The sequence below is a fragment of the Stegodyphus dumicola genome, chromosome 8 (genome assembly GCF_044657685.1).
Source record: "Stegodyphus dumicola isolate Sdum_Otavi_A_Nest chromosome 8, ASM4465768v1".
In the NCBI taxonomy this organism is placed as follows: domain Eukaryota; kingdom Metazoa; phylum Arthropoda; class Arachnida; order Araneae; family Eresidae; genus Stegodyphus; species Stegodyphus dumicola.
The window spans coordinates 183,865,702-183,892,890 of record NC_140775.1 but is presented as its reverse complement, the minus strand read 5'-3'; the positions used below and the strand labels follow the sequence as shown (position 1 = coordinate 183,892,890).

The 27,189-nt window shown below is 32.8% G+C and overlaps 1 protein-coding gene across 1 annotated transcript in view; it reads left to right on the top strand.

Annotated features, from left to right (window-relative positions):
- The first annotated feature begins 7,334 nt into the window (after nt 1-7,334).
- The window catches only part of LOC118192118 (uncharacterized), a 97,514-nt gene continuing 77,659 nt past the window's right edge, over nt 7,335-27,189 (top strand). Inside the window, exons 1-4 of the mRNA XM_035363022.2 lie at nt 7,335-7,598; nt 7,959-8,047; nt 8,144-8,250; nt 24,046-24,220. Of these exons, the coding sequence (XP_035218913.1) occupies nt 7,592-7,598; nt 7,959-8,047; nt 8,144-8,250; nt 24,046-24,220 (378 nt within the window). The 5' untranslated portion in view covers nt 7,335-7,591. The remainder of the gene's footprint in view (nt 7,599-7,958; nt 8,048-8,143; nt 8,251-24,045; nt 24,221-27,189) is intronic.

Here is a 27,189-nt window from a genome sequence, read left to right as displayed (position 1 = left end):
GGACTTTTACTTTCAATTCTTGGACCCATGATGTTCCTTTCTTGATGTTCTTGTAGTATATTTCTATACAAATTCACTCCTTTTCCCCAAAAAAGATATCTTTTTTTTATTTTTTTTTACCTTCCAATTTGTATAGCTATATACTGAAAACAGGCATTAAAGTCAGTTTGTAGTATATTCCTATACAAATTCACTTAATTTCCCGAAAAAAAAAAGATGTCTTTTTTTATTTTTTTTTACCTTCCAATTTGTATAGTTATATACTGAAAACAGGCATTAAAGTCCGTTTGTAGTATATTCCTATACAAATTCACTTAATTTCCCGAAAAAAAAAAAAGATGTCTTTTTTTTTATTTTTCTTTTACCTTCCAATTTGTATAGCTATATGCTGAAAACAGGCTTTAAACTCCGTTTGTAGTATATTCCTATACAAATTCACTGCCTTCCCCCCCGAAAAAAAAGATGTCTTTTTTTTATTTTTTTTACCTTCCAATTTGTATAGCTATATACTGAAAACAGGCCTTAAATTCCGTTTGTAGTATATTCCTATACAAATTTACTCCCTTTTCCCCAAAAAGATGTCTTTTTTTTAATTTTACCTTCAAATTTGTATAGCTACATACTGAGAACAGGCGTTCAAGTCCGTTTGTAGTATATTGGTATACATGGTCTACTTTTAGAAACAGTGAGACAACATTCGCACACAAAAGGGGGTAGGGTTAATTTTTATCATGTCTAGAAGACATGATAAAAATTAACATGATAAAAACTTTTTGTTAAATTTATCATGTCTAGGAGACATGATAAAAATTAACAAAAAGTTTTTTTTTTTTTTTTTTTTTTTTTTTTTTTACATCTCAAATTTTTTTTTCTGAGCTTTGAAAAATTTTTCCCAGTCGGCAACCAAGTGAAAATTCTACAGCCAAGACGATTGGCCTTTTACTTTCACTTTCAACACTTTTCTATAAAAGTATTCTACGTTTTCTGTTCAGAACTGTGCGGGCTGTCCAAGGTGCAGCATGCTTTTTCTCTCTCTACTGCATCTGGACCCAGGACCAGTCTTCTAGAAAGAGCTTCTGTGAACACAAGCTTTTTTCCAATTTTTGACGTCTCACAGAATAGAAATCATTTCTCCTTTTAGGGGAAAATGTTTCCCATTTGAAAAGCTAGGACCCCTCATTTGGATTTCATCAGCAACCGTTTATCAGGGTCTAGCGAAATTGGATGATCCATCCATAAATCAGAATTTCCCATCCGTGGTTTTTATGCATCAAGATTTCAACATAGTTTAAGAAAAATCCTTCAATCCTATTTGAAAGGAGATGACATGATATTGAAAGACATTTTCCCATGACGGACATTGAAAGACATTGAAAGACATTTTCCCATGACGAAATCTCTCTATCCCACACCTTCTTCTAAAGTGAAGTTAAAGAGATTTTTTATACCGGGTTTTCAATTTTCACCTCAAATCATACCGTTGACGACGTGTGACACACAAACCGTGACATAAATTTCAGTTTCCATGACAGCTAACACGCTTGAGCTTTAAACATGTATGAAAGAATTTATTTTTAATCCATTTCAGCGATTGAGTGGGCTGGGATGAAAGAGGCCCTTTCTATGACAGCTAACACGCTTGAGCTTTAAAAATGTATCAAAGAATTTGTTTTTAATCCATTTCAGCGATTGAGTGGGCTGTGGAAAGAAAAAGCTCTTTCCATGATACCTAACACTCTTGAGCTTTAAAAATGTATGAAAGAATTTATTTTTAATCCATTTCAGCGATTGAGGGGGCTGCGAAACATTTTCTTAGAGCTCAGGGGAAAAAAGGTTCTTTCCATGACACCTAACATTCTTGAGCTTTAAAAATGTATGAAACAAATTATTTTAAATCCATTTCAGCGATTGAGTGGGCTCGGAAAATTTTCTTAGAGCTCAGGGAATGTGTGTCCAGGTTGAATGCACAGCACACACGGATGGGTAGTCGAACCTCGAGTAGCTTAAATAAATATACGAAATTTGGGTCATCGAGTGGACTACGAAAAATTCTCAGAGTTCTGGAAATAATTCTGAGTTCAAGCATGGGACATGAGAACAGAAATGTATTACAATCATCATGTCATCATTGTTTTCGAAAGCCAAAAGAATTCCTCATGAAAGAACATCTTTTTTTCCTGGTTGTGGGATGGAGTAGAGTTACTGCATCTTGAACAACCCACACTGATCTGAACAGAAATATGAAATGTTTTTATAGATATAAGAAATGAACTGAAAGTGAAAGTAAAAATGAAATTGTATTGGCTGGAAATATTTCTTGGCTGTTGAATGGGAAAAATATTTCGAAAGCTGAAAAAAAAAAAAAAAAAAAAAAAAAAAAAAAAAAAAAAAAACCTCTTTCTTTTTTTCTGTTAAATTGATGTCTTCACTTTATTTAGTTTGGAATGGAGAAACCCAAAGACTTATGACTCATCCTTTCTAAAACATATAATTCCTAGAATGAGTCATGGTCTATTTTTAGAAACAGGGAGACAACATTCCCACACAAAAGGGGGGTAGGGTTAATTTTTATCATGTCTAGAAAACATGATAAAAATTAACAAAAAGATTTTTTTTTTTTTTTTACATCTCAAATTTTTTTTCTGAGCTTTGAAAAATTTTTCCCAGTCGGCAGCCAAGTGAAAATTCTACAGCCAAGACGATTTGGCTTTTACTTTCACTTTCATCGCTTTTCTATAAAAGTATTCCACGTTTTCTATTCAGAACCGTGCGGGCTATCCAAGGTGCAGCATGCTTTTTCTCTTTCACTATCTCATCTGGACCTAGGACCACTCTTATAGAAAGAGCTTCTGTGAACACAAGTTTCTTTCCACTTTTTAATGTCTCACAGAATAGAAATCTTTAATACGTTTAGGGGAAAATGTTTCCTGTTTGAAAAGCTAGGGTTTTCGTTTGGATTTAATCAGCAACCGTTTATCAGGTTCTAGCGAAATTGGATGATCCATCCGTGGATCAGAATTTCCCATCTGTAATTTGGATGGATCAAGATTTCAACATAGTTTAAGAAATATCCTTCAATCCTATTTGAAAGGCGATGTCATAATATTGAAAGACATTTTTCCATGACGGACATTGAAAGACATTTTCCCATGACTGACATTGAAAGACATTGAAAGACATTTTTCCATGACGAAATCTCTCTATCCCACAGCTTCTTCTAAAGTGAACTTAAAGAGATTTTTCATACCGGGTTTTCAATTTTCACCTCAAACCATACCGTTGACGACGTGTGAGACACAAACCATGACATAAATTTCAGTTTCCATGACAGCTAACACTCTTGAGATTTAAAAATGTATGAAAGAATTTCTTTTTAATTCATTTCAGCTATTGAATTCATTTCAGCTATTTAATTCATTTCAGCTATTGATTTCAGCTACTGGGGGAAAAAAAGGCCCTTTTCATGAGAGCTAACATGCTTCACCTTTAAAAATATAGGAACGAATTTATTTTTAATCCATTTCAGCGATTGAGTGGGCTGGGAAACATTTTCTCAGAGCTCAGGGAAAAAAAAGGTTCTTTCCATGACAGCTAACACGCTTGAGCTTTAAAAATGTATGAAACAATTTGTTTTTAATCCATTTCAGCGATTGAGTGGGCTGGGAAACATTTTCTTAGAGCTCAGGGAATGTGTGTCTAGGTTGAATGCACAGCACACACGGATGGGAAGTCGAAACTCGAGTGGCTTAAAAAATAAATATACGAAATTTGGTTCATCGAGCTGACTAGGAAAAATTCTCAGAGTTTTGGAAATAATTCTGAGTTCAATCATGGGACATCAGAACAGAAATGTATTACAATCATCATGTCATCATTGTTTTCGAAAGCCAAAAAAATTCCTCATGAAAGAACATCTTTTTTTCGTGGTTGTGGGATGGAGTAGAGATGTTGCATCTTGAACAACCCACACTGATTTGAACAGAAACATGAAATGTTTTTATAGATATAAGAAATGAATTGAAAGTGAAAGTAAAAATGAAATTGTATTGGCTGTTGAATGGGAAAAATATTTCCAAAGCTGGAAAAAAAACTCTTTCTTTTTTTCTATTAATTTGATGTCTTCACTTTGTTTACTTTGGAATGTCCTAGAATGAGTCATGGTCTATTTTTAGAAACAGGGAGAAAACATTCTCACACACAAGGGGGGTAGGGTTAATTTTTATCATGTCTAGAAGACACGATAAAAAATTAAGAAAAAGTTTTTTTTTTTTTTTTTTCAGATTTTTTTTCTGAGCTCTGAAAATTTTTTCCCAGTCGGCAACCAAGTGAAAAATTTCCAATCGGCTTTTACTTTCACTTTCAACTCTTTTCTATAAAAGTATTCCACGTTTTCTGTTCAGAACCGTGTGGGCTCTCCATGGTGCAACATGCTTGTTCTCTCTCTACCTCATCTGCAGCTCTATGACAGCTAACACGCTTGAGCTTTAAAAATGTATGAAAGAAGTTATTTTTAATCCATTTCAGCGATTGAGTGGGCTGGGGAAAAAAAAGGCCCTTTCCATGACAGTTAACACGCTTGAGCTTTAAAAATGTATGAAAGAATTTATTTTTAATCCATTTCAGCGATTGAGTGGACTGGGAAACATTTTCTTAGAGCTCAGGGGAAAAAAAGGCCCTTTCTATGACAGTTAACACGCTTAAGCTTTAAAAATATATGAAAGAATTTATTTTTAATCCATTTCAGCGATTGAGTGGACTGGGAAGCATTTTCTTAGAGCTCAGGGGAAAAAAAGGCACTTTCCATGAGAACTAACACGCTTAAGCTTTAAAAATATATGAAAGAATTTATTTTTAATCCATTTCAGCGATTGAGTGGACTGGGAAACATTTTCTTAGAGCTCAGGGAAAAAAAAGGCTCTTTCCATGAGAACTAACACGCTTAAGCTTTAAAAATATATGAAAGAATTTATTTTTAATCCATTTCAGCGATTGAGTGGACTGGGAAACATTTTCTTAGAGCTCAGGGGGAAAAAAGGCTCTTTTCATGACAGCTAACACGCTTGAGGTTTAAAAATGTATGAATGAATTTATTTTTAATCCATTTCAGCGATTGAGTCTGCTGGGAAACATTTTCTCATAGCTCAGGGGAAAAAAAGGCTCTTTCCATGACAGCTAACACTCTTGAGCTTTAAAAATGTATGAAAGAATTTATTTTTAATCCATTTCAGCGATTGAGTCTGCTGGGAAACATTTTCTTAGAGCTCAGGGGAAAAAAAGGCTCTTTCCATGACAGCTAACACGCTTGAGGTTTAAAAATGTATGAAAGAATTTATTTTTAATCCATTTCAGCGATTGAGTCTGCTGGGAAACATTTTCTCAGAGCTCAGGGGAAAAAAAGGCTCTTTCCATGACAGCTAACACTCTTGAGCTTTAAAAATGTATGAAAGAATTTATTTTTAGTCCATTTCAGCGATTGAGTGGGCTGGGAAACATTTTCTTAGAGCTCAGGGAATGTGTCTCCAGGTTGAATGCACAGCACACACGGATGGGAAGTCGAAACTCGAGTGGCTTAAAAAATAAATATACGAAAGCTGGGTTATCGAGCTGACTAGGAAAAATTTTCAGAGTTCTGGAAATAATTCTGAGTTCAAGCATGGGACATGAGAACCGAAATGTATTACAATCATCATGTCATCATTGTTTTCGAAAGCCAAAAGAACATCTCATGAAAGAACATCTTTTTTTCCTGGTTGTGGGATGAAGTAGAGATGCTACATCTTGAACAACCCACACTGATCTGAACAGAAACATGAAATGTTCTTATAGATATAAGAAATGAATTGAAAGTGAAAGTAAAAATGAAATTGTATTGGCTGGAAATATTTCTTGGCTGTTGAATTGGAAAAAAATTCCAGAGCTGTTAAAAAAAAAAAAAAAAAAAAAAAAAAAAAAAAAAAAAAACCTCTTCCTTTTTTTCTATTAATTTGATGTCTTCACTTTGTTTACTTTGGAATGGAGAAACCCAAATACTTTTTAAAACATATCCTTTTTAAAAACTTATCTTATAAATTTTAAACTCATCCTTTTTAAAACATATAATTCCTAGAATGAGTCATGGTCTGTTTTTAGAAACAGTGAGACAACATTCCCACACAAAAGGGGGGTAGGGTTAATTTTTATCATGTCTAGAAGACATGATAAAAATTAACAAAAAGTTTTTTTTTTTTTTTTTTTACATCTCAGATTTTTTTTTCTGAGCTCTGAAAATTTTTTCCCAGTCGGCAACCAATTGAAAAATTTCCAATCGGCTTTTACTTTCACTTTCAACTCTTTTCTATAAAAGCATTCCATGTTTTCTGTTCAGAACCGTGCGGGCTCTCCATGGTGCAACATGCTTTTTCTCTCTCTACCTCATCTGCAGCTAGGGTGTTTTTCCTTCTTCAAGAAGTGGAATTTTTTGGGAATACTTTACAATTTCACGAGCTAGCTGTTTCTTATATTTCGAGGAGATTTCAATGGAATTGTTTATAGATGTCATCTATTGCAGATGGGGAAAAAGTCTATACTGGATCGCTGGAGACATCTCATCCAGATAGGTCACGTTATATGTTTTCCCACACCTAAATAAACTGGACATGAGCCATCCTTTTGTTTTCTCATCCAACAAAGACAGACACTGCAGACCGTTTTGGGTTTTCACTCTTCGCGAACCGAGACGAGCCGCAGCCACACTTTGCGTTTTCTATGAGCGCAATAATGGATTACGTGAGAAGCCATTTTGTTTCCCATCTCACCCAGATAGGTCATGTTGTATTTTGTTTCATGCACCTAGCCAATTTTGGACATGAGCCATTCTTTTGTTTTTTTTTTGTCTATCGAACCAAGATAGACTCTGGAGACAATTTTGTTTCTCAACGGAAAAGTAAATTTTCTGAATGGGTACCGGTGTTCGAATACTTTTGTGACCGACTGTACATTCCCTGTTTCGTTTTACATTACGACCCCAAACAATCCAAACTGCATATCTTCTTGTCATTTTACCAGATGTATTCTTCTTAGAAATTAATAAAAATAACAAAATAAACTGAACTGTAAGAACTATTTTGTTATATTATGCATTTACATTATTACTGAAACCTTTCTTTTCTTCAGAATTCAGGTTGAATTTTATGCAAATAGGAAACATTTGCACACATTTTAGAGAAAATATCAAGTTTATAAGGCAAAAAACAGATTCCGATTATTATTTCAGTTTATCGGAAATTTTACCCAAATTAATAAATAAAAAAGTTCATTTTAAAAGTTGTAAAAATTTGGAATATTTTCCCGCCATAATTTGCCGCGCTGCCTTTGCTTCTCTAAAGTCAGTTTCCTACATAAGAGGGAATTAAAGCGCATTCGTGATTGGCTAAGTGTCAGTTCCCCCAAGAATAAAAAAAAGAAGAGAAAAAAGTGTTTTACGGCCGTGATCATCAAATGTAGAATTGTGACATGTGGTAGAAAAGTGTTACCATTAGAAATAACTGCGTTATGTGAATATTTTACTTACTCGCTCTTCCCTTTTTAGTATTGTGAATACTGTTGTTGATACATGGATGGTATGTGTTGTGTTATTTTGTACAAATTAAATTATATTGCTATGTTACATGAATATGTCATATTTATTCGATAAAGAACATTGTTTTTAGTGGTAATAGTGAAAACTAATTATTATGAATTTGTATTAAACATTGCGGTGATTTTTTTTAATGAACAAATGTATCTGTATTTTATGAAGAAATGACAACACTTGATCTAATTATTATACAGCTAAAAAAATTCTCTGCACGTTAATTTGTTATTGACGTTTAATATATGGAATGCTGCGTAAATTAATGTAGTTCACCATGGATGCACATCGATTTTGCATATTGTAATAATTGCATGCTATGTTGTTCAAAATTTCTTTTATCTTCTAGAAATTCAGAGCTGGTGGGAAGTTCCGGCAGTGGGACACTTTTGTTACATATTCCGGAACGTATTTAAGCTTCTTTACTTCGAATTAGCGGTAAGTTCAGTCTGAATTTATTGCCTTCTCTTGATCTGTAAGAATTATTTTTATTTTAATCTTTGCTACAAATGATGATACCATATTACTTTTCAGGAACTGGAAGCAGCTATATTGAATATTCAAGATCCAGACATGAGTATATCATTAGAACAGTTGATTAGGCGACTTTTACAGGGCTGTTATGAAGATTGCACTATTGAGTGAGTGAAAATTTTATTCATAAGCTTTTGTTCTGTTAATGGAATTGTACATAGTTATACTTTGCCTTCCTGATGAAATGCATTCCGTTGATTTTGTTTTCTTTTTCATGTTGTTTGAGTTTTTGTTTTTCAAAGTGAGGAGAGATTTGTTTACTTTTTTTTTAATTACCATGTTGTAGTGATATTATTTCAACATTCAAACATTTGCACCTTATTTATAATTTTTCCATTTTGTTATGGATTTTACTTTTTTATTTGTACGTTTGTACATGGTAAAAGTATAGTTTAGGGTACCCCTTGGCGATTTTTGGCGGTACATAGATACCGATTTTGTGCAATTCTTTGACTCGTTATTTTGGCTTGCGAAGCAGCGATTTTTGCCCCAAAAATCTCTGCTACACAAAGCCAAAATAACAAGACAAACAATTGCACAAACTCGGTATCCATGTACACATCGACTTATTTTCACTTAAAAAAAAAAATCCCCGAATTGCACAAAAATGGCATTGTGCACTCCATTGACTTTATCCATGTACACATCGACCTATTTTCACTTAAAAAAAATCCTCGAATTGCACAAAAATGGCATTGCACACTCATTTAACTTTATCCATGTACACGTTTACCTATTTTCACTGTAAAAAAAATCCCAGAATTGCACAAACTTGCATTGCGCACTCCCTTCACTTTCTCCATGTACACATCGATATATTTTCACTTACAAAGTCAAAGGAACACCAAATTCTACAATATAGGCAAACAAAAATACATAATCTCAATAAAATACATTTTTAACCAAACAATAAAATAACATAAAAAAGGAAAACATGTTATACATTTAAGCACTACCAAAAGCAAATACAGTCAAAAGTCGTTAATCTGGACTCGTCGGGACTTCGGCTATTCCGGATTATCGATTTTTCCGGATTATAGATCATCAGTTTACCTTCCGCTTCCTCAATGCTTTCTTTCCCATTCGTTCCATATTGTACAGAAACTTCAGGTTAATCTTATCACTGGACCATTTTACGATGTAAAGCAGAAAATAAGCAGTGTACTTAAACAACATCTAACCCATAAATAAGTCCTGAGAAATATTCTCTCAACAATCAAAATCAGCAAAATCGCACTTTAGAACCAACCATACAAATGATAGGATCAACCAATTGCGTTATGAGAGAGTTTTCCAAAATATACACTATAAAATACTCAGATTACCATAAAAGAAACAACAACTTTTCGATATCCAACTGGCACCTCGAAAATATAGACTAACTATAGATTTATCTAAATATATCATTTAGTATTTAGGTAACACAAAAGCTTACCATTTAAAGCATGCCTGTGTTTCTACCATTGAATTTAATGAGCAAATCAGCTCAACAAATTATCAAATACTTTTTATATATACTATCTGGCAAAAGTGATTAAACATATTTGATTCTGAAAATAATATAAAAAATTGAAATGCATTAAATTAGAAATGTGAAACTCTCTTAATCTTTTTTAAAAAATCAAAAATATTTATTCTCCTTACAGTAAATATTTTTCCAAAAAACAGAATATAGAACTAAAAAATTAATATTCTTTTAGCTGGAGAATGCCGCAAAAGGGGTTGGGATATTTATCATTCTGTCAAATAAAAAAAAAGTCAAATTTCTTAAAATTTTGCAAATATTTTTGTTTTAATGTATTTTTATCTTTCAGTTATGAGGTTAATTATTGGTATTATTTATTTTTTCAGAACTACTCTGATATGCGCCCTCAAGTCGCCAAATTTCTCGCCAAATATTTTTGGCGAGAAACTTCACGCTGCCATATTACTGTCTAAATTTTTTGTCTACATTTTGAACTTTTAGCCTAAAATGTCTGCAAAAACTATGTTTTGAACACACAATTTAGCTAAAAATCTGAAACAAAAACAAAAATTTAGATAGCAAAAACATAAAGTTTCTAACCAAAAATATTTGACAATAATCCATGTACACAGCGACATGTTTTAACTTAAAAAAAACATCTACGAATTGCACAATGTAGGCGACGAACGAATCTACAAACTACGCACACCTCGCTTTAATAAATTAACATAACAACAATAAATTTCAAAGAATACCATGTACACAGCATCCTGTTTAAACTTTAAAAAAATTCTATGAATTGCACAATTTAGACAAGGAAGGAATCTATGATCTACGCACTCCTCGCTTTAATAAAATAACACAACAACAATAAATTTCAAATAATACTATGTACACAGTGTTGTGTTTCAACTTTAAAAAACATCTACGAATTCTACAGTCTCTACACTAAACAACAAAATAAACTAAAATAAATTTCAAACAATTTAAAAAAACAACAATAACGACAGTAATTCATACTAAAGAACCAATGAACATAACATTCTACAAAATAAGAACAAGGATAAAATAAAATGCACTTACCATGAATTTCATACAGCTTTTAACATGCCGCCATGTAATCACTATCGTATTTACATGACAGCCAGACACACTATCCAGAAAATTTATACTATGGTTCACAAATAAATAAAATTACAAATCCCTACTTCTATCATGCACTGCCATTAAAAATAATCTCCCAGACCCTCTTTTCACACTTCCAAATACCCACTACCCCTCAACAGGATAGCCACAATCTTATTTCCTTTTGCCAAACGTCAATTCAACAACTACCATTTTATCTTTCCCTCCCATCTTCTCAGACACGGAGGCGAACCAACGAGCTCCAGCAAAAGATTTTTCAACGTCAACAGGGTTGCCATAGAACACGCAATCGCGCTAAAAACCAGCGCAGAACACATATCGCCACATTTGGTGAAATTAGGGCGTATATTAGAGTTGTACCATTTTTTCTTCTGCATAGATTCAGCTAGATATTTTTATTATTTTTAGCATAATTTTTCTATCCTGATCTTGCGTTATCAATTTCAGTTGTTTAATTTATAAGAAATATTTTGTTTCAAGTTCTTGCTGAATATATGCTCAGTAGCATTTAAATATAAACACAGAGAGTATTTCAGGAAAATTAAAATGGTAACTAGAACTCCTTGTTCATGTAATAGAATTTAGAATTATTTTGTAGGGTAAATTTCTGTGCTAATTATTTATTTATAAATATAACATTAGGAAACTTAAGATTACTCTTTCAAAGAGAGAGATATATATACTGCATCCGCTCGCATAATGTCCACACTTTTTTTTATTAAAATTACATTACTAAAATGCAGGTGCGAACATTACACGGGCCGTTCAAATGTCCCACTCTTTCTCATGAGTAATTTTGGCTGTAAATTTAATTTCAAACAGCTAAGTTAAGTTCTAAATAGAAGAAAATGGCACAAGTAATAAAAGTATCAAATTGAAAGTTGTATGATAGCTATGTAAAATTTGCAAACTCGCTTTCTCCCATCTACATATATAATATAAATTACCCCATTTACGTTATCAACACTCAGCATGTATTAGTTCGCACAGGAGCACGATATAGAGGCACAAATTAACCAACGCTTGCAGTTTTAATATTTACATTTACACAAATTAAATGAACATTGGTTCTTTTAATATCTTGCACACATTATTTTAAAAAAAAATCTGTTCTGATGGACTGTATGAAAATCCATTTCATTTCATCATTTGCCACAACCAGCCTTCACTCACCTTGAATTACAATGTAGAAATGTCTTCTCGTGCCACAGTAAACGCTGTTATTTGGAACATTCCTTGTATTTACTGCATACCCTTAAGCACGAATATCACGAACATATGCAACTACTTTTTTTTCCAAGTTTGGAAACTTGTACAAAGGCTGTTCGCACATTTTTTAGACGATTTTGGTAAGCGGTAATAAAAAATCGTTTGCTGCAAAAGAAGTAATTGCAAACGTACTATGTTTTTAAAAGTCAAAATTATCGTCTGTGGCTTGAAAGTTTTTTTTTTATTCAAAATGGCGAATTTAATAAAGCAGTGGTTCGAAGGCTACATTTACGCTTTTTCCGAAGAGAAGTATGCATGCTCCGTTATCTAAAAACGATGTGAGAGTCATGGTTTTGTGATATCTAAAGTGTCGATAGGTAATATCATCAACAAGAAAGGAAACAAACGTCAAATTGGAGCCTCAAGTGGGACAAACAAGTATCCAAGGGAAAAAACGGACATCTTCGACTATTGCAAAGGTACGTTGTTTAATGTTAAAAGAAAATCCCCCCAGTCAAAGGACAGTTGCAAAATCATTAAAATGCTCGGTGTCCACTGTAAACAAAATGATAAATGTTGATTTAAATCTTAAGGAAAGCGAAAAAACGCAATGTGCATAGTCTTCTTCCAAAGCATATCGCTCAACGCAGGACACGCTGCAGAATTCTATATGAGAAACACTTATCCAAAGAAAAATGGAAAACAATTGTCACAATAGATGAAGCATGGGTGTATTTAAATGATTGTAACAAAAAAAAAAAAAAAAAAAGCCATTTATTATCATAAAAGGGGAGAAAAAAAATTCAAGTACATGGTTCAAAGAATCGAAAGAAAGTTTTTCCAAGGGATTCACGATTGTTGCTGGTTTTTCTTATAATGGCAAGTTCAAAATAAAGAGAGTACAAAAAAAAAAAAAAAAAAAAAAAAAAAAATCTCAAGATTAACTCTAAATACTATCAGGAACATATTTTATTGCCAATTTTTCTGAATGAAATACCATAGCTTTACCCACAGTGCCATCAATCTGTGAGACTCCATCAGGACAAAGGTAGCAATCATACATCAAACTCCACTGTAAATTTCCTAAAAAAAATAGAACAAAATACTGGTATTAAGGCCATACCCTTCACTGATATCCCTGCTAAATCTCCCGATGTGTCACCTATGGATTTTTGGGCTTTCGGACTTTTAAAAACTGCATTATCCAAACATTGTCCCCAAACCCTAACAGGACTCTGGAAAGCTGTTCGGGAGGAATGGGATAGAATTTCTCTTCTGCCACTTCAAAAGGCATTATTATTCTGGAAATTGTGGTGTTGAAATATAGTTCAGAATAAGGGATATCAAATAGAATATTTAAAACACAAGAATTTTATGTAATTAATTTTGTGAATACAATATACATCGTCTAAAAAATGTGTGAACAGCCTCTGTATTTCGAACCATGAAACACACGTCTTGTTTTGTTCGTTGCTGCCAGTTGATCACACTGTTTGCTCCAGTTGCTCACACACTTTTCGTCAACCTCTTGCTGCTTCTCTTTTTCCTGTTCAAATTTTCTGACTTTCAGTTTAAAAGCTGCTGTATAGCTGATGCTTCCCATTTCAAACACCCTACTTGCTAACTACCACAAATTCCAAATAATACTATGAATGAAAAGAGAAAACTTGAAATATGCAAATGCTCCAAGGAGGAAGGAGGGGAAAGTAATTTCATTACAAAACAGTATTTCCTGATAACCTATTTGGACTGCCTTCATTTATTATCACGTCTGCTGAGTGGATTGCTGGTGCCGATGCCATAACTGAATAACAGCTGCAGCAGAATGCAAGGGAAGTCTTTACTTTCTATCCTGGTGCTAACCAAAGATGAAACAAATGCATATGCTTTCTTTAAAGATGTTCACTGACTAAAGGTGAAAAGGCAATGTTAAAAAAATAAGTATTTTAAAGTAAGAAATTTCTTTGTTTTTGGGGTATGGGCATTGTGCGGTGCGGGTCACTTTTTTTACATAAATTTTATCTGTAAAGTTGGGGTGCAGACATTACATGAGCGCGGACATTACACGAGCGTATACGGTAGTCTTATACTCTTAAGTCTGCATTTGTCATTTTTTTTGCTGTTAGAAGCAAGTCTTCCTGTGGGTGAATGGATAAGGCATTGAATTCTGCTTTCAAGTTAGTGAATAAGAACACTGATATTCAATTCTGCTTTTAATCTTGATTGATGGGCTTGATGCTTGGTTGTTTTCATAGTTTTCCTATTGTGTAAATATGAGCTATTATTCATTAGAAGGTCCCCTCCTACAAAGCCTTCTTTTCCCCTTAGGTTGTTAGCCCTTGGTGTTTTGCCATAACTGATTGACTTTTATGCATATGTACACTTTGTGAAACATTAGTACACACAGAGTTGGATTAAGACTTAAAAAGATCCTAAGCGCTTAAAAGATTTTAGTGGCATGACATAAATTTATGCTTATTTTTCTCCATTCCTTTTATCTTGTCTTTGTTTACCTGAACCATATATTCTACGGTAAAATCGACAGTGGGACATTCCTTTAGTGCTCCGTTCTTGAGTTTCTGAAGACCTCTTTTCATTGATGCCATAACCACATGCTTATTTTGCTGAATAGTTATTTCAGCTCTGAATATACAAGGAGTAAGTATTTTATAAGTAATAGTATAGTAAGTAAATATACAAGGAGTAAGTTATTTCATAAAAATTAAAAAAAAATTATAGATGCAATAAAAGATAGTTAGAGATACATGTTACCAATATGTGACTAATTTTTCAGCAAGCTAAGATACAAAAGGCAACAGCAGTTTTCAAAAATGGCACTGCACTAGAATTAATAATTCATGGAATGCAAATTTTTGCATTCTTTACTGTTTATTGTTCATTTTTATTGGCAAATGTTGTCAAGGTAGTTGTCATAGTACGTAAGTACCAAAAAATTTAACACTATCAATCGTTGACTTTGAAAATAGAAATCGTTTTTCGGTGTATCTTTACATTATGGTAACTTGGCGATTTTTTGGCGAAAATTTGTCGACCAACCCTGCTACAGCAACTTTCTAGTTTTGTTTTGGACGGCATTTTGTTTTCACGAAGTAAAGGCATGTTTTTTTTTTTTTTTTTTTTTTACTCAACATTTTTTCCAGCAATCTGCTAGCCGAATTATGCTTATACTAGAACATTTATGGAACAAAAATGCTTAATCATGACGAAGATTAGGTGCGAAATTGGGAGAATGTGTAGAATCGCAAACTGCTTGCTATGTTTTTAAGAATTGCACATACACGGTATCCATGTACACGTTGATCTATTTTCACTTAATGAAACATCCCAGAATTGCACAAAAATGGCATTGCGCACACTCTTGACTTTATCTATGTACACATTGACCTATTTTCACTTAAAAAGTCAAAGAAAATCGACAAGAATCCAATTTTTCTTACTCTTGTAAAAAGCACCAAACAAACAAGTGGACGATTCTGCACTTTAGCAGCGAAATTGTTTCTAAGTGCTTATTAGCTAAAACCACGATCGGAATTTTCCGGAAAATGTCATATGACATGTCTCATAATCTCTCATTTCTCTGAGACAAAATAATCTGTGATTCAAACTGTGTACTTCTCAGATTATTGCTAAAGTCGTAGCTAGTGACCTTTATCGCCTTACCAAAATGTCGCCAAACTACCTGTTACCATATTCTAAAGATTTGCCCATTTTTCTTCTGCTGTGCTTTGTTTCTCTGCTTTGTAGGTCTCTAAGGATTCTACACATTGACCTACTATTTTCACTTAAAAAGTCAAAGAAAATCGACAAGAATCCAATTTTTCTTACTCTTGTAAAAAGCACCAAACAAACAAGTGGACGATTCTGCACTTTAGCAGCGAAATTGTTTCTAAGTGCTTATTAGCTAAAACCACGATCGGAATTTTCCGGAAAATGTCATATGACATGTCTCATAATCTCTCATTTCTCTGAGACAAAATAATCTGTGATTCAAACTGTGTACTTCTCAGATTATTGCTAAAGTCCTAGCTAGTTACCTTTATCGCCTTACCAAAATGTCGCCAAACTACCTGTTACCATATTCTAAAGATTTGCCTATTTTTCTTCTGCTGTGCTTTGTTTCTCTGCTTTGTAGGTCTCTAAGGATTCTGTTTTAGTATTTACTTTATTTGTGTTTCTAAAATGATATACTTACAAAAAAATAAATAAAATAAAATTGCTATAATTCTACTGAGAGATGAGATTAGAGATTCATGTAACAGAAATGTGGCAGCACTGCAGATTCCAAGTGTAGTAAAAGCTTGACTATCCAGAATGATCGGGAAATGCCAAAAAATCAGTGTTGAAATGATTTTGCTTACACGTTCTTTGTTAAATGACAAACTAGATAACTGAGATTTACTTTTAACACTGTCTGATAGGGCAGGAAAAATATCTTTTAAATGATGTTTAAATCAGATTTTTAGCATTATTTCTGATTTTTCACTGAATTTTTAAAAATTGTTTAGTTTTTTTCACCATTAGACGTGTGTTATTTTAATATTTTAGCCTCTAAAAGGTATGTTATATAATTTTGAGATTTTTACTGATTATCAAACAAATTCTTTGCTTTCTTTTATAACAAAAGATATTAATTGGGAGTTTTATACATTCTAAAAAAATGTGCTGCACATTATGACATTTAGCAGAAGGAGAAATAGCTCTTCATGGGGCATCGCATGATTTGCTGGGAAACATAGTTCAAAGCTATGATTATGTCTTATAAATAATATGTTTTATTGTAAGGATGTAAATAACGGGATAGCTTGGAGTAAAAGAGTGAATATTCATTGTTGAAAAAGGATTTTTTTAGTTGCATAGTTGATTGATAATGTCAAGAATATAAAACAAAAAACAAAAAGTTTTGGGTAAAATGCGGAATTGCACACTTATTTGTTTGGTACTTTTTACAAGGGTAAGAAGAATTGGATTTTTGTCAGTTTTCTTAGAATTTTTAACTGAAAATAGGTCGATGTGTACATGGATAAAGTCAAGGGAGTGTGCAATACCATTTCTGTGCAATTCTGGGATGTTTTTTTTAAGTGAAAAATAGATCGATGTGTACATGGATACCAAGTATGTGCAATTCTTAAAAACGGGCGAAGCAGTGGGTGATTCTGCACTTTCCCCACAGTTTTTGTAAAATAAGCTTTTATTTAAAATTTATAAATTGTTTTTTGATCTAAAAGGAGAAAAATAATGCTTCACATAATTTGATGGCAGCAAGATATTAAATAATTCTTTTTGCAGGATTGATCTGAAATTTTCTATCACGAATAATAAAAGTGCAGGTGCTTAAATAATAAAATCTAATTATTGAATTGCATAAGCTGTTATCTTTGCAAACTTATGAAGCAAAGCAAAAGTATGAGCTTTTTTTGACAAACTTTTTTTGACTTTTTTTTCCATGTCATTATTATTCATTCATTTATATAAAATTTCAAATGAATTTTATAGAGGGAGTTATGTAATCTTATATATCCACAACAGTATGGTAAATTATTTTTCTCCGTTTAGTTCATTATATGCTTTGAGTTTTAATTAAAAGCCTATTTTATAAAAAACTTTTTCATGTTTTATTTCATTATTGCAATCTCTTTGTAAATTTTTTTCAAATAATTGATTTTTTCATCATTTAGTTAATAAAGCTTCCAATTAATGTACTGTTTTTAAAATCTTTTAAGTTAATAGTGTTTATGAAATTTTGAGTTCTATTGTTATTGATTTAAAAATTTATCGATTGGAGTTTGTTGCATATTTCTTGTTAGTGACTTTTTAATAGTAGTCTCCAAGACACAATTTCTTCTTTCTGTATCTCCACCTTTGAGTTTGAGTGTTCTCAGAATTTTTAATGCTTGTAGAGACTTTGCTGTTTTTACAGGGTCGGGATTTTCATCTTCTGACTCGCTTTCATTTTCGCTAATTCATTTGTTTTCTCTGATAACTTCAATGATCTCTGCATCACTCTTTTCATAGCAGGTCTGGATATTTTCATCGATTCCCAAATATTCGGAGAAGCTCTCATCATACATTTCTTCACAATCACCTTTTTCTTCTGGCATATCTTGAGAGTTTCCAGAAATTTGCTTTGGATGAAAGCTACCTTTTTTAAAAGAATTTAAAATCATTTGCATCTAAGAGAGAAATCAGCTTAACATTTTCTTTAGAAGAACAAACTGCGTCAGTCTCGTATCAACTACATTAATAGCATTTTTAACCAACTTCCTTCCTGTAATGACTTTTGAAAATAACAAATTTTATAACACCTTCATCTAATGGCTGAAGAATGGAAGTCGTATTAGGAAGGAAAACTGATTTTGTGCACTTTATCAAGAGATCAGTTGGATGGGGAGTACAGTTATCTAACAAGAGCACCACCTTTTTTTGCCAAAGTTCTTTATCCTACTTTATAAGGAAATTACTAAAAACATTGCTTGTCATCCAAGCATTTTTATTGTAATAAGTCACAGGCAAATGCTTGACCTCCTTCAGACAATGAAGATTTTTGCTTGCACTGATGACTGCTTGCGAACAACAAGATTGCTCTTTATTGGTGCAGCAGTGCAACTTCTGCTGTGGTAGTGTTAATACATAAGTGCGGTGGCGTTAATACGTAAGTACCAAGTTCTGTTATGCAGCATGTGTGTAATATTTGTGAAAAACGTTAACATTAATTCCAAATCATCAAAGTGGCTTATTGAAGTACTTTAACAGTGGCATATTTTTTCTTATGGAGTTTATACAACTTCGATTTAGCAATAGTAAAGTAGCAGTCAGTATGGCAACCTTGTTGACATTGAAAAATCTTTTGCTGGAGCTCATTGGTTCGTGTCATGCTCTGTGTCTGAGAAGATAGGGTGAAAGATAAAATGGTGGAAGTTGTTGAATTGAAGTTAAGCAAAAGGAAATATCGCCGTGGCCATCCTGTTGAGGGGCAGTGGGTATTTGGAGGTGTGGAAAGAGGGTCTGGGAGATTATTTTTAGTGGCTGTGCATGACAGAAGTAGGGATTTGTGATTATTTGTGATTTATTTGTGAACCATAGTATGAATTTTCTGGATAGTGTGTCTGGCTGTTATATAAATACGATAGTGATTACGTGGCGGCATGTTAAAAGTGGTATGAAATTGGTATTTCTGCTGTTCGAAAAAGCATTAATTCATGGTAAGTTCATTTTATTTTATTCTTGTTCTTATTTTGTAGAATGTTATGTTCATTTTTTTTTTTTTTTTTTTTTTTTAGTATGAATTTCTGTCAAATTAAGTTTAGTTATTTTAGTTTATTTTGTTGATTAGTGTGTAGCGTCTAGATTGTGCAATTCGTAGATGTTTTTTAAAGTTGAAACAGAACTCTGTGTACATGGTATTTTTTGAAATTTATTGTTGTTATGTTAATTTATTAAAGTGAGGTGTGCGTAGTTCGTAGATTCGTTCATTGCCTAGATTGTGCCATTTGTAGATTTTTTTTTTTTTAAGTTAAAACACATCGCTGTGTACATGGATTCTTGTCAAATATTTTTGGTTAGAAACTTTACATTTTTGCTATCTAAATTTTTTGTTTTTATTTCAGATTTTTAGCTTAAATTGTGTGTTCAAAACGTAGTTTTTGCAGACATTTTAGGCTTAAAGTTCGAAATGTAGACAAAAATTTAGATAGTAATATGGCAGCGGCTCAAAATTTGGCCAAAATGATAAAAGAAAGATCCTTCCTGTGGGCAACATTTATGAATCATATTTTGTAAACAAACTGATCCATGTTATGCTTGCAAGCTTATGCTGATGGTCATAACATCCATAATCAAACAGTAATAAGACATCAGTTCATGAAGGTTACAGGTCACAGATTAAAATTGTGTTGATTTTCCCAACCATATTTTAAACCAAATTTTCATTATTGAATAGTTATAGAAATGTTGTAACAGATTTCTAAATGTATAAAAAGTAATAAGAAAATAATAAGTATTATAATTATCAAAGCCTTGTTAGTTGCTAGTATATTAAATTAAGAGTTCCCATTGATGAGTAACTTAATTTTTGAATGTATTTTATTTACTTTATAGCTGCACTATATCATGTAATATCAACATTCTGTAGCAGTTCTTCGGGAATTTCGAACCAGAAAAAAATAATGTTACCAAATAACCAAAAAAAACAATAATAAAACCAAAGGGGCCTTTATCGCTGAGTGGTCTAAAGAAAATGATTAAGAAGTTCGAGGAAACGGGATCACTGACCATTCGCTCTGGGAGAGGACATAAATCAGTAGCAGAAGATGTAATAACTGATGTGGCAACTGCAATTGTTGAAGAATCACAGGGAACCATTGCTGGTACTAGCAGCACCCGGGGTGTAGCTCGACAATTGGACATGAATTTATTCCATGGTATGGAGAGTTTTGCGGCACGTTATTGGATTTTACCCCTACAAAATCGGCCGTTTGCACGAACTGAAACCAAGTGATTATGATAAGCGAGAGACATTCGCTCTATCGTTTTTTACCAGGGTAGAAATTGATGATGCTTTCCCATGGCACATTCTGTGGGGAGATTAGTGCCATTTTTATCTCAATGGGTCCGTAAACACACAAAATAGCCGAATTTGGGCTTCTGAGTAGCCCCACTCCATGCACGAAATCCCATTAAATTCTCTTCTGTTTGGTGTGGTTTCACAGATGAATTCGTAATTGGGCCATTCTTTTTTGAGACCATCACTCCGACAGGACCCCAAACGTGCAGCATAAATGCAGAAAGGTACCACGAAATGCTGCAAACATTTGTTATTCCACAACTTCAGCAAAGAAACCATCTCCAAGAGACAATCTTTATGCAGGATGGTGCTGCACCACACATTACCAATAAGGTAAAGCAGCTGTTGCGGCAAAACTTCACTGATGATACAGTCATAAGTCGCAGTTTTCCAGTTGCATAGCCGCTTCGTTCCCATGACCTCACGCCATGCGATTTTTGGCTCTGGTGTTATTTGAAATGTCAAATTTATGTTGGTGGAGTATCAAATTTGTCTGTTCTAAAGGACAACATAACAAAGACAGTGCGGAATATTCCTTGTGATATGTTACATACGGCTATGGAGAACGTTGTGCACAGAATGAATGGTGTTATTTCTGAGAACGGTGCTCACATTGAATGTCGTCTAATTCCTCACTGGGGAAGTTAATGTAGTAAATAAACATTAATAATTTAACTGTACGATTGTACGTCTTGATGTCCCATGTCTTGATTAGTGTTAATACCAAGTTTGGTACCATTTCGTCTGTTAGATCACACTACAGGGCGCTGCAAACACTGTCACTTTAAAAAAGATCTCCCTGTATATGAAATACTATACATGTGTGGCATTTGTGTTTTGCCACAATCCTCCTAAGTAGGCCCATTCTCATCTGAGTATAAAATTTGAAGTTGAGTGATATCTACATTAAATCCACACTAATTTATATACATGCACCTCCTATAAGAATTTTGTATATTTGTTTAGATATAATATGGAAATCTTTTATAAAATGCTTCCTCATTTTCCAGTTATTTTCTCGTGCTTGATTTCATAATAATCTTCTATTTCTTGCCATTTTTGCTATTTTTAGGATAACATTAAAGTTTATGTACAATATACTGTATTCATACTATATTACATATACAGAATCTATTAACTTTGATTTTATAATTTTGGTTTTATTAAAAATTGCTGACCACAGTCCCATATTGATGCAGGATTGTTTTTCATGTCAAAAATTTCAATTTTAACGCTTACGTTCTGAATGCAGCTGTGCTAAATACATTGTAATAAACAATATAGTAGGAAAATGATATCAGATATGTTTATTTCTTTGTATGTTAAATAACTGTGATAATTAGAGTAAGATAAATGCAAGGAAAAGGAATTTCAAAAGAAAAAAAAAGGAATGGTGTGCATTTTGTACTTTTAATATCCATTTCACTTTAAAAATTGGTTAAGTGTCATTTAACCACTAATTCAGCTCAGAAATTGCACAGGAAACTTAAAAATAGATAAATGTAAAATTTTTATTTTTTTGTCTGCTTTCTTGTACAAAGTAAAGAAAGTATTGTAATCATGAAAAATTCCGGGTACCATATTTCAACAAAAATATCTATTTTGACTGCTATTGAATGCAATTTAACAATGTTTTTGCATGACATTGGTACATAAAGATAGACTAAAGGACTCTTTCTCCCAAAACGAATTATAAAGCTGGTTTAAAACGAATTCAGAAGAAATTTATGTGTGGCATCTGTACGTACGTATCTGCCTGTGTATGTATCTCACATAACTCAAAAACGAGAAGCCTCGGAATGTTGAAATTTTATAGATAGGACTGCTATAATATGTAGTTGTGCACCTCCCTTTTTGGTTGCAATCGGCCGCACTAAAAATATATAAATACTTATATACCCATTTTGTTACTCAGTTCAGTTTTTTTATTCTTATAATGCTGGTAAATTTTGGCATTTTTTGCTTTAAAAAATGATTGAATTATGTTCTTATCTTCTGGTTAAGGTTTTTATGCCTGTAATGAATCTGCATGCAATATTTGTAGAATTATTGACAATTTAAAGGTTGTTTAAGTGTGGCTAAGCATAAATTTTTTTTATAACCATAACTGTCATATTTGTTTACATTTGAAACTTAGCAGAATAGTGAATTAATTCTTTCTGCACCTTCAGTGTCTTTTTGCCGAGTGGGACCGAAAGAAAACTTTTAGGTTTGTGCACCGAAAAATCTGCTTTCTTGCCTGCTGGCCAAATTGCTTGTTTTTGTGTAGAAACTGTAATTTTAATTGTAAAAATTGCTTTTTTAATTGTTTTATGTTTTTCTGTGACTTTCAATTTTTACTGAAAATCTTTTGAGTTTTAATGTATTTTTGCCTTGCTGCAAAGTGAGAACTGAATTAATTGAATGAGAAATATATCTCTATTGAAATTTGAGTAAATAAGTTTAAATGAAATGCAGCATAAAGTATTATGAAAGTATGAAATGCAGCATATATGTGTCTAATTTAATATTCTGTACAAGGGAGTCATGTGGTGTACACATCAGCTTTTTTATTGAAATGGAAGGATTTAACAGAAACAGCTTATCTGTAGCAATTATTTATTCCGGTTATTAAATAAGACATTAACCAGTTACATTCAAAGGCATGATAAATCATGAAATATTATACATTTATTTTTTTATCTACAGTATCCTGACAGATTGTATTCTAAGGCTGTGAATATCTTGTAGAATGTGAATGAAAACTTCACTTTCACATATCCCTATAACAAGTTCTCCCTCATTTTCTGGTTGACTTCTGTCTTGGTTTGCTGAAGCTGTCATCCACTTGTCTAGATATTTACTTTAGCAGGATTTTTTATGGTGGTATTTGAATGCTCTAGTTTTCACTCTCATTGTTTCTGACATTAACAACCTTAAAAATGCTCATTTGTCAGGAGATTCCAAATTGCAGGATCTGGAAGATAGCAACAATGCATTGATTGTCATAGATCAGTGATCTTAAGCTGGTGACCCCCTCAGGAAGCACTTTTATGGGACCTGTAAATGCCTTTAAATCAGTGGTCGCTAAACATATGAAGCTTTTAAGCTACCGTACCATTTTAAAATCTACTGTTAGCTTTCGGTTTTTATAATTTTCTTTGCACCATAAGTTTTAATTCTATTCGTTTTAAAATTTATGTCAAGTGTAAATAAATATCATACTTATTTTAAATGGTATGCTCCTTCATATTGTATTGAATTATGCATGAAAAATTGTCTTGATTTAATGATTTTTGTGATTTTGATTACCATAGAGCTGGAAATGAATTACCATAGAGCTTTTGAGTATTGCTCTATTCTTCAATCTTCTAAAATATGATTATCTGACAAGCTTAATATCGATATATATTTAAATGAAATATTAAGTATTTAATTTTGCTGTAAGTGTCAATTAATTATGTTAAATTATTTCTTTATGCAATTATTCAATTTTCAATGTATGTTTATGTAATATTCTAGAGATGCAAATTGGGAGCAAAAATTAAGTGAACTCTTTGAAGAAAATTTCAAAGATGGCGAGAATCCCCTAAATGGTACGCCATTCTCATTCCTTTCTCCTCGATCCAAAGTTGAAATTCTACTTAAATTGTGCCAGTTGCGACTAGATGTACCTGATGCTGCAAAAGAAATAAAGGTATGATTTTTTCTTGACATGAATTTTTGATGTTAATATAAAAGAATGTATCTGGCTGGTATGTATAGTTTACTTTTGTTTACTGAATCAAAGAGTAGCAAAAAGTGTCAAATCAAAGTGTATCAAAGTGTAGAGAGGAATCATCCTTTAGTCCCAGCTGTAGCTTTTGTCCTTTCCATGGTTTGGTTACATTCTCGTACTTGCCTTAGTCAGTTCCAATTTATATTCTTGTTGCAGTTATGGCTGAATTGTGTCATTTTTTTAAATATTTCATTCTTTCTAATGACTAAGTAGAAATTAGTAAGCAGTGACTAAGTAGAAATTAGTAATGCATCAAATTGTAAGATGTCTTCCCTCTCTTGGAAGTTGTATAAATATTTGGGGAAGTCTGTTTCGGAAGATCCAAATGATCATAAGGTTGTTGATGTGTGTTCCTTGATCTATTACACCAAGATATTTTACTGTACATTTATTTGCAAGCCGTATGCCACCTGGCATGTTTACAAGCATTATGCCTACTGGCATGTACATGATACACATATTCTGCCACTTGGCATGTAAATTGATGCATCATACTAGTTTTCTGCCACCTGGCAGATACGATGCAATTATGTCGATTATCGGTAATATGCCTGACATTTTGCTGTGTCCGCTCCCTTTAGGTTCTATAAAGCAACTAACTTTTTTGTGCGATGCGTCCTCTGGATACAAATCACCGCATTCACCGAGAAGGCCAAAACAGCTGTTATGTGGATTGTGATTGGAATGAATGTAAACTGTGGATTATCATGTAGATTGTGTCAATCCACTGTCATGTAGATTGTGTATCTGGTTTCTGCTGTTGTGGATGCCCACATGACAGCAAAGAATGAACATCAATCAAGTGTTGCTGCAAGTTAATGTAATACAAATGGAGACTAATGAAATGATGAAAATTGTTGAGACAATGGCCTTTCCCATGGTCTTGTAACTGAATCAGAGTTATTTCTCAGTTCCTCAAAGGAAGAAAATAATTGGGTTATCCCGAGGAGTGAATGATTATCAGTTAGTTATTCCTAAGGTGGTTATGAAGTTATAAAATTAACTATGTTTGCTATCCTGAAGCTTTCAATTGCCTATTAAATAACATTTATCGTGAACTTGAGAACAATAGTGGCTGATTCTTCCTGGTTGGCAATGCACTATCACAAGGAGTTTGAGTATGGAAACTTAGCCGAATGTTGGATTTTCTGACTCTTTCATCCATTCTGCTGTCTAGATTTGAATCCTATCAACTTCTTCTCTTCTTCTTAAATTGAAACTGATTTTGAAAGATGAGATTTCATAAAAGTTGATGAAACGAGTAAAATTATGCCTATCAAGTTTAAGTTTACTGTTACACACAGTTTACTGAAGGTCATTCACAATTTACAGAAAAAAATTTGATAATTAATTTTTACAAAGGCATATTTCTTATGGTGATTTGCTTCTATCTGAATTGTTGGCTATAGCAGTAACTTGATTTTTCCATGAAATGAAACTTTTTTAGCACCATCATGCCAGTTTTATCAGACCCCTTTTGAATTGTATTCCGAAGTCCATTTAGTGTTCTTGGATGTCATTTTCTTAAGGCTTGTTTAAAATCTATAAGAGAAATGTCAGATAATTTTACAGATATTTAATTATATGAAATATATTTTATTCCCGTTTCTGATTCTTTCTTTGCTAAATAAGTGGCAGTTGACTTAAATATATGACTACAGTTATTGTCCATATTAAACTCAACTTTATTAATGTCTTATACATAAGGCTTTCTTCAGAAATTGGTTATAAAATATTCTGCTAATAGTACCATGAATTAGTTTTGACCTTGAGATTTTTTTCAGTTTTAATTTACTCTTGTACTGAAATTATAAATCTGGTGGGAACTTTTCTGTATATTGACAAAGCCACTTTGTACAGTCATTTTCATGAGCTGAGCAGCAGAAAATTATCTTTTTTTTTTTTTTTTTTAGTCCAAAGGGATTTGAATCCCGAAGGACTATTAGTTTCGTTTTGGCATTTTGCGTCGGACTCATAAATGTCGGTTCACTTTTCAAACTGTTGCCACAAAATGTTAGAGTCCTGCATTATATTTGAAGAAATTAAATAATGAAAAATCTGCATAAATGTATGTATATTTCTCGTATTGTGATAAAACAACGGTACATAGAGTCATCGAATTTTGAATAACGTAATCCTCCAACGAATATGAGCATGTGGAAGACCAAATTTGAAATTTGAAATTTGTTTTATGATCGATTTCCTATTTTTTAAAACTTTGACGAATTTTTGATTAACAAACTCAAGGATTTCAAAGCGAGCAATGGCAACGTTGTGCAGAAAAAACATTTTTATCTCCAGCGCGTGAGTCTCTGTATCGGAAATTCTAAAGATATGCTCGTTTTAAAACTATTTTGCGATATTGCTGTTGCACTGGATCTTATGGTTTAAGTGCGAGGAACATGATATTTAATAAAGAAAGGTAACACACAAAATGTTAAAAAATGCCCCTTTGGACGTAATTTAAAATCTGAAACATTTCAGATTTTTTTTTTTTTAAATCACAGACATTTAAATATGCCCATGCCTCATTGAGTATAACCACAGATTTCCATGTATCAGTAGCTATATGTTTTTTTATATAATTTTCTACAATTTCTCTTTTCTCCCACAATATGCTTAAACGAAAAAAGATAAACTTTATGTTTAAATGTCTGTTAACTTCAGATCTTTACGAATGATTGGTAATTATGTACTATCCCATCGACCATAAAAGTTGGTTACCATCAAAACCTGAAAGTTGGCAGAAATCCCTTTAATGTGGCATCATTCGGTCAGTGGCGATGATATTGAAATCATTATGAGCGCCTTAAAGCGGCCTTGCAGATGTCTCAGTGCCCCCTTATTTCTGGAACCCTGGAGATCTCTAAATGACAACTCTCAGTAGG